General features: G+C 37.4%; 1 protein-coding gene across 1 annotated transcript in view; it reads right to left on the bottom strand.

Moving 5' to 3' along the window:
* Window positions 1-7,149: 7,149 nt before the first annotated feature.
* Window positions 7,150-8,832, bottom strand: part of vipr2 (vasoactive intestinal peptide receptor 2) — a 47,669-nt gene continuing 45,986 nt past the window's right edge. Inside the window, exons 11-13 of the mRNA XM_008434738.2 lie at window positions 8,568-8,691; window positions 8,443-8,484; window positions 7,150-7,528 (exon numbers count right to left, since the gene is read on the bottom strand). Coding sequence (XP_008432960.1) covers window positions 7,355-7,528; window positions 8,443-8,484; window positions 8,568-8,691 — 340 coding nt within the window. The 3' untranslated portion in view covers window positions 7,150-7,354. The remainder of the gene's footprint in view (window positions 7,529-8,442; window positions 8,485-8,567; window positions 8,692-8,832) is intronic.

Raw genomic sequence — 8,832 nt, 5'->3', positions numbered from 1 at the left:
ATCACGTTACATTGCTTAGCCAATCAGAGAATCACGTTACATTGCTTAGCCAATCAGAGGATTACGTTACATTGCTTAGCCAATCAGAGCTGCAGAGGAGCCCTGATTGAAGGAGCTCCACTCTCAGCATGGATTTGAACTTGTGTCTTTAATTACTTCAGCAAAACTCACCATTTTTACCAAATTCTATAGTCTAAATCTGCTCCTTAGTCGCATCTTTTCGGGGTTGGTACTGCCTCTAGTGGCGTGGGGGTGGTAACACAGCAAATTATTACTTTATTAAATCAGAATACCACAAAGTATGGTGGTGGTGGTGGTGGGGGCAGGGGGGTAGGAGAAAGAAGGGTTCAGTGAATGCGCATATGAAACTGGGGGGTTCGGTACCTCAAAAAAGGTTAAGAACCACTGCACTAGAAACTAGATTGAAATAAGTCGTATTTAAAATACGATTTTGTGTTTTTGCAGTTTGGACTCACAGTAAACCGACTAGTGAGACTAACTAACCTCAGCTCAGACTCGGCTTTGTGGTTATAACATGATGTTTCCATGGTAACCGTCCTTGTAGCTCAAAAATTGAGACAAAGTTATTAATTAAGCATTTCTTTTTTGAGCAGCATCGACATCGTCCAGTTTGCGGAGCAGCAAATCCATCGAGTTCGATTTAAAAAGGCTGAGGACGATCCCCGAAGAAAAGGAAGCAACTTGCACTTTTGTTGGGAGACTTAAGGTCAACCGGAGCTGAGAGGAATTAAACTTGACTCTCATTTGAATTGATTTCATTCTCGGCCCTCTGCAAGGTGACTAGGTAGCGTGTCGGCGACAGATTGATGGCTGCAGGTTCAGACGGCTGAACGGGACTGACAGCTCGACCCCTCAGCCATGCTCTGCTGCTGACCTTTGAACTCTGGGAACGTCTAACCGCAGAACGCCGAGGACAGGATGTCTGTCTTATCAAACACTAACAAGTCGCCTCAAAGTTCAGTAAAAGGATTTAACATTATGTGAATGAAGGCGGGCTGCACAGAGGTGCAGTTGGTAGAGCTGTTGCCTTGAAGCAAGAAGGTTCTGGGTTCGATTCCCGGCCCCGGTCTTTCTGCATGGAGTTTGCATGTTCTCCCTGTGCATGGTGGGTTTTCTCCGGGTACTCTGGTTTCCTCCCACAGTCCAAAAACATGACTGTCAGGTTAATTGGCCTCTCCAAATTGTCCCTAGGTGTGAGTGTGTGTGTGTGTGCATGGTTGTGTGTCCTGTGTGTCTCTGTGTTGCCCTGCAACAGACTGGCGACCTGTCCAGGTTGACCCCGCCTCTCACCCAGAACATTAGCTGGAGAGGCACCAGCAACCCCTGACCCCACTGAGGGACAAGGGTGTAAGAAAATGGATGGATGGATGAAGTGATAACTGGAATCTCACTGATATCAAAAGTATTGTACTTTTACTGAAGTAAAAGTACAATAAAATATACTCAAGTGAAAGACTCACATTAACTTGAGCAAAAGTAAACATGTTTCATGTGATTACTATATATGTTCTTTTATTAAGATTTTGCAAAAACAAAATCTAAAAAAGTATTTTTGGTCTCTAATGCAAATATCATCCACTTAAAATGAGAGAACTTACAAGTAACTTTTCAGCAAGATTGTAATATTAATGAAAAAGTTCTAGTTTCATTGGCAGATTATTTCACTAAAATCATGGACAGAATATCTTGTTATATGTGAAATAATTTGACAATGAAATTAGTATTTTTTTTAATCAACATTAAGTAATTATTTAGTGAAAACAAACTCCTATATCTTGCTGAAAAGGTGCCGTACGGTTGTGTGCATGCAGGATGCAGCAGGTCCTGCAGACACTAACAGCTCTGAAGGTGATTTATGGAGAACATCGGCTCAGAAATGATTATTGATTTCACCGTCATCAGAACCTTTAGGTGAACAGAGAAGTTCAGATTTATGTCACATTCAAACAACGAAGCAACAAGGAAGCTTAAAATGATAGTTTATCAGTCAGATCAACTATATTTAATAATCAATCAATTCTCTAATTGGTTTTTAATTGCTTCACACAAAAACATAATTAAATCAATAGTTTTTACTTAAAGTTGAAGTTCTTAAAATTAATCAATTATGTTAATTGCTACTTTAGACAATTGTCAAACTCTTCTGAATGCATCATATAAATGTAAATAAATGATTTATAATATGATAAATAATAAATAAGACGAGAATAAAATCATAATACTTTGAGAATAAATAATTTAAGACTAAAGTGTATGAGAATAAAATATAAAATGTACTAGAATTAAGTCATATAACATGAGAATAAAGTTATATAACAATTGTAATTTTGTGACTTTATTCTCGTTTATATATATATATTTTTTTTATTTTCTTCCTTGGGTGGCCCTAGCTCTCCTCCATATGATGTTATTCCTTCAATTAATAATAATTTTATATTTACTCAGGTTGTATCATCCTGATTTTAAAAATACTTTATAAAAAAAGTGACAAAAAATTAGTTTTCCTCTTTTTATTCTTTTCTACATCCTACAAGTTAACACTCAAGCGACGGCGTTTTGTTTTCTCCAAGTAATTTCTGGTGAAGACTTGAGTTCAGAGGATCCTGCAGTTCATGAACAGCCAATGACGCGAAGCCAAAAGTTCAGCCATCGCCTCAACGTGAACGCCGCTCTGCAGCGCTTCCTCTCCTCCCCAATTAGCAGCGTCTTTGCCTCCAGTGTCTCTGTCAAGTCCAATCAAGGCGGCCGCCGTCCCGGAGATGACTGAGCATCCAGCGCGCCGCCTCCAGGCCCGGCTGTGAGGATGCAGGAGCGCAAACGAAGGACGCCGAAGAGGTGGAAGACGAGGAAAATGGAGCGAAAATGAGGAACCAGCAATTAGATCCAACTCCACTGTGGAGAGAATCCCAGAAAAAAAAAAAAACGTTTTTAGGGGATTTTATGTTGTAAAGTTTGGGATGGAAAACTAAAGTTTGTTTCAATGGTGAGAAAAAGGCAGAAACCTGTCATCAAATACCAGAAAATATATAATATGGTTTATTTGGCTACCAGTATAACTCTTTATTAAAGCCTGGCTGAAGGGTGTTTTATCACCACTCCATCTCACTTTATTAATAAACTCTTTGCTGTATTTATAGTGTAATGGATTTTAAAAAAGTGAGTCATGGCCTTGAGGTTTAGCATGACGAGATGCAGAGTCGAGTTTTACTTCAGAGGAAAAACGAAGAAAAAAAGCTGGAATTTGTATAATTCAGTGCAGAAGTTGAGTAATTAAAATGCCAGGAGAAGCATCTAATTTCCCACTGATATTGTTTAATTGCACTCAGTGAATTCTTAGTTATTATCAGTGAAGGTTTCTGAGACGAGGGTGGTTGCTCAGGGCTACATAGGAAGTGGGGCGGACAAATAATTTTTAAACCAAAACAAGCTTTATATTGCTTTTATGCATAAGCAGTTAATGAAGATTTGGTGTTATGTGTTATATTAACACAGATTTAACATTTATACAACCATATTATTCTGCATTATGGGAAACGGAGTTGGCTTCACAAAACTGCAGAAATGTGAAAATCTGTAAATCACGAGTTATTTTATCACACGGATAAAGTTGTTGAAATGCTATGCTTTAATTTGGATAATACAAAGTCAAGAAATCAATATAAACACCATCTCCAATAAACAAATAATGTTCAAACTTCCAAAATAAAACATCAAAAGCTACATTCACACAGTACATTGCTTAGAAAGACGACCGTTATCAGATTTAGCATGACATTCATTGTGTCTCAATACAAATGCATTGGTTCAAAGTGGAGCCAATGATCAATAATATACATTAAATATTAACATTAAGAAAGCAGTGCGTGTTTAACAGCCTGTGCTGAGCAGAAGAAACACAAAGTGAAACGTGAGATTTTTGGTAACACTTTTCTTAAGGCATACAGATTCGTGTTTCCTTAAATCTGTGCAGAAACAAAATGTTTTTACACACGTGGAGCCTTGTTATGTTTTTAATGTAGAAGAAAACCTGAGCAAAAACATGTGAAAAAGATAAAATACATAATTATTGCATAATAACAGTTGGAGATAATCTATTATGAAAGTTATTTGGGGTTCCACCAGGTGCTTTACTTGGCTGTTAGTTATTGTCACAGTAACTGTGGCCGAAGCTATAAAGTAAAACTTTCTCTGTTGATATTTATAGCTATAAAACTGTAGTTACATTTATAAAATCCACTTTTCTTTAACAACTTTAGAAGAAAAGATTTATGCTCAACGTTTTCACGAACCAGCTGGGATCAGTTTGAGATTTCACTACTTTAAGGCACATTTCTATCTGGGTCCGACTTTTTATAAATGGTTTCTGTGTCTGATAAAGTACTGAACACAGAAGGAGAACCAACAAACATGACTGACACTCACTTAAGACTTTAAGCACACAACAATAATGTGAAATTAAAGAAATGATACCAGAAGGCTTGTCGTTTCTCTGTATGCCTTAAGCCAAGTGTCAGGTTTTATTATATAGCAACAATGTAATGCAAGTTTTAGTATTCAAAGCCAAAAGCTGATCCATTTTCTTTTCATCTTTAAAATAAATATGCAACAGAATATTTAGCAATACACAAAAATAAAAGTATCTGATAACTGCAGAGCGTTTGATGAACGTTTATCCACCTCAATTATGAGCTTTGGAGAGTTTCTGTTACCAACACATTTCAAGATTTACACACATTAAGCCCAAAAGTTTGAACTTTAAAAATATGTTATAATGGAAGTAGTACTTTTTCATCAAATTAAAACATTTATTTAGTTAAAACCAGTTCTTATATCTGGCTGAAAAGTTACTTTTGTTTTATTCCTGGTGCATCAGGAACTAGACCAGTAATATTTTGTGTTTTTGCAGATTTTACCGTAGCTTCTGTTGTGGTGCCAAATGGTTTCCACTGAGCATTTTTATATGTATTACGGTAACTTTGCTATTTGGACTATTAACATGGTCTTACGTTTTCCCGTAGTCATAATTTCATCAGATCTTTGATCCTTTCCATGCACTTTGGGAGTCGGTAAAATGATTTTTACATCTAAATCTGCCAAGAATTTGAATTCTGGGTTGTTTAATATTAATGTCGGATTACAAAAAAAGTTGTTGCTGTAAAATACTAAACATCGGAGAGAAATTGTGTTAATTTTATTCACAATTTAAAGAAATAAGTGAAGTTAAAAGTGAATGAGTGAAAATAATAAGTCTTTCAGAATAAATATTTGCTTTTTGAAGCCAAATCAGTAATTTGAATCACAAAAAGTCTCAGAAATAATTATTAAAATTTGATTTTTGTTGAAACTGCAATATAAAAATAAATGGGAAACAATCAGTGGAGATACTTATGTTGCAGTTAGTAAATCAGCAAAAATATGTTCTGATAAATTAATTACCTAAAACAAGAGGAACAGAACAACCTGGCTGCTGCTGGATGGAAATAATGTCAATTAATTGTTGTTTATGCATCAATGTTTTCATCTGTTAAAGAAGTTTACTGCTAATAACTTACTGTTGTGGGTTCAAAATGTTTTTGTTTAAAGAAATGTGAATGTTTGCTTTCCAATATAACAAGAAAATGAGACAAAGTCCCTTTTCAGACGGGCAGCGAGTGAATAAATATCTACACAGAAACAACCCAGACTCACATTAAGCTCCTCTTGGAGAGTTTAGCTGAATTTCTCTCATGTAGTTTTTAGAAAATATCTCACGTTCATCTCTTTTCTGAGCAAAAACCGTAACAATGTGAAGAATCTGCAGTTTAAATGTGAGCATTGAGCTAAACATCAATTATTACACGGCTTCATGAGCTCTCCGTCTGTAATTAAAAACATCATCCCCGCTTTACCGCAGCAGCAGCAGCAGCAGCAGCAGCGAACACAAACCCAGAGCCATCGCAGCAAAGCATCACAACATGCACAGCATTTTAACAGAAGCAGCTTAAGAAATAAATGTACATTAAAATTATACCATTTTCCAGATTCTGAATTGGTACAAACTGCACTGTGAATCATCAGTGCAACATGAAGAAGCTCAGACAACCTGAGCTGAAGAGCTGACCTGGGTCAAACCTGCGTTTACGACCACAGCAGGAGGACAGTTTAACGAATCAGGTTGAAGATGCTACTCATTTTCCTGCTCAAATTATGTTATTGAGGAAACTCCTGCAGATATTTCTAAAGCTGAACCCAAAAAAATGCAGGTTTCTCCCATGCAAAATCCATCCAAAGATTTTACTCAAGTAAAAGCAAAAAGCAGCCGACCAGGAAATCACTCGAGTAAAACAAAAAAAAAAAAAGGATTTGGTAAAAAGTTCTGAGTAACCGATCAGATTATCAGTCATTCAATATTTAGAAATTACATCATCAGACGGAGCAAAATATAAAGTTAAGTGGAAATTTTGTTGAAAATGACAATAATTCATATAAGTAACAAAAAATATCCAAATCAGGCAAAAGAAAAATGTTTCCAAATCAGTTTATTTCTGTAAAAATCTTTGAAACTTTAATAAAATCTGCAGGTGTGAGTCTGTCTGGTGAATTTCTGGTTAAAACATGTTTTAATTCAGTGGGTAGAGAATCCAGGAGTTTTATTGTTTCTTTAGTAGCGACACTCTAAAAATAAAATTACTCAAGCAAAAGTAAAATCTACAGCGTATTAAGATGTAAATTTACCGTATTTTCCGCACTATAAGGCGCACCTAAAAACCTTCGATTTCCTCAAAAGCCGACAGTGCGCCTTATATATGGACCAATACTGAGCCACAACAGGTCTAGCAACTACGGTAAGCAGCCGCAGACTTCAATTTCCCGGTAGAAGAAGCGCGCGGTGCATGCTGGGATAGTTGTCAGAACGCTGGTTTGTAATCTATTAATAAAGTTTGACTGACCTATCTATACCGACCGTCTATAATCAGGTCGTCTGCAGGTCATGTAGCACCACGTTCTCCACCAACATGCTGTGCKCGAGCGGAGAAGGGTGACCATCGTCCGGCCACGCCCCGGCCCAGGAAGGCTCTCCTCGCCGACCCGAGTCGGACTGTTTTGTTGACATTCACTTTAGTGCAGCTCCATCTAGTGGATGCATAATGTAACTCCAGCCTCTAGCGTAGCGTCTATTCTATGCGCCTTATAGTGCGGAAAATACGGTAGTCAAAAAATGTTACAGAAGTAACTGCAACTCTGCTGCTGGTTCTTCCCGTCTCTTTCTCAGTGTGAATGTGTATAACGGTTTGACCCAGGTCAACGCGGAGGCTGCGTGTGTGTTGCTTTGTGTGAAACGCCCGGCCGGGTCTCACAGAACCGTAGTCTCGGACTGCAGGATGGACTGGGCTCTGGAGCTGCGCTGGAACTGCATCATCTGCTCCGACCCGTTCCTGGAGGCGAAGGTGTTGCTGAAGTGACGAGCTCTGCTCAGGTGGCAGTTCAGACACATGCTGCGCCACTTCCTCTTCAGCTCCCCCTGAACCTGAAGGAAAAACGCTTTAAACGCCAGGAAGTGCTGCAAATCATCACAAAATGTTGATATGTTTCCACCAAATGCTCTAAATCTGAGTCTGTTCCAACATGGCTGCTTGGTGGGCAAGACTGGTGCTGGAGACTTTAACTGGTCCAAACCAGAGGAAGGAAGAGTAGCCAAAAAACAGAGCATCAGCAAAAAGTAGCAAAAATTACTCAAGTGTACAGGAAAGGACTGGGGCTACTGAACAAAAGCAAAACTGTAATATTGACTTTAATCTGTGATTTTTTTTTACTTTTTTCTAATAATTTTAACTTTAATCTTCTGAGAAAAAAGTCAGAATTATGAGATTAAAATAAAAATTGGGAGAAAAAGCCGCAAATATAAGAAAAAAAAGTCAAACTTCTGAGAAAAAAGTCAGAATTATGAGATTAAAATCAAAATTGGGAGAAAAAGCCGCAAATTTAAGAAAAAAAAAGTCAAACTCGAGAGAAAAAAGTCAGAATTTTGAGACTGAAGTTAAAATTCTGATAGAACAAACTCAACATTTTTAGTTTAAAGTCAAAATTCTGAGAAAAAAAAATCTATTTTAAATTTTGTGAAAAGCCAAAGCTGTGTGAAAAGAGTCAGACTTTTGAGATTAAAATCAGGATTGTGAGATTAAACGTTTTCAGTGAACCTGATTATCTTCCATGCAAGGAAAAAAAAATGGTAAAAAAATTACTAAAGTAGTGAGTAGCTGATCAAAACAGATGTAAAAAGTTACAACTAATTTGGGATAAATTAGAAAAGAACAGAAGAAGAAGTTGTTACAGCTGCCAACATTAATGCTAAACAGTGAGATGTTTGTAACAAAAGAACGACTTTTGGGTTAAAAGGTGAAAACATTTCCTGCCTTTTTTTGGTAATTCATTAAAACTCACCTCACTGTTCAGGAAACAGTACAGGATGGCCACAACCAAACCCTGGAAAACAACTGCATTCAGTAAAATACCAAAAATGCCTAATTATTGTTATTATAACTGTTTAAAGAAAGCAGCAAGCTCACCTGGAAGGACCCGAGAGCCAGGTCGAAAAATATCTTATAGTCTTCAGTGATGGATTCGTCGATGAAGACGACGTAGTGGATCCCGAACAGAGGGATGAGGAGCAGCGTGGATTTGGCCAGACGCCTGCAGCAAGCAGAGAAAACATTAAAATCCAACAGTGTTCAAATCCCGGACTGGGATTTTAGTTTTAAGCATTCAGCTTCTACGCACCACAAATTTGGAACAAACTTCCAGAAAACTGTAAAACAGCTGAAACACTGGGTG

Source organism: Poecilia reticulata, linkage group LG17 (genome assembly GCF_000633615.1).
Source record: "Poecilia reticulata strain Guanapo linkage group LG17, Guppy_female_1.0+MT, whole genome shotgun sequence".
In the NCBI taxonomy this organism is placed as follows: domain Eukaryota; kingdom Metazoa; phylum Chordata; class Actinopteri; order Cyprinodontiformes; family Poeciliidae; genus Poecilia; species Poecilia reticulata.
This window is presented reverse-complemented; position numbering and strand designations above follow the sequence as displayed.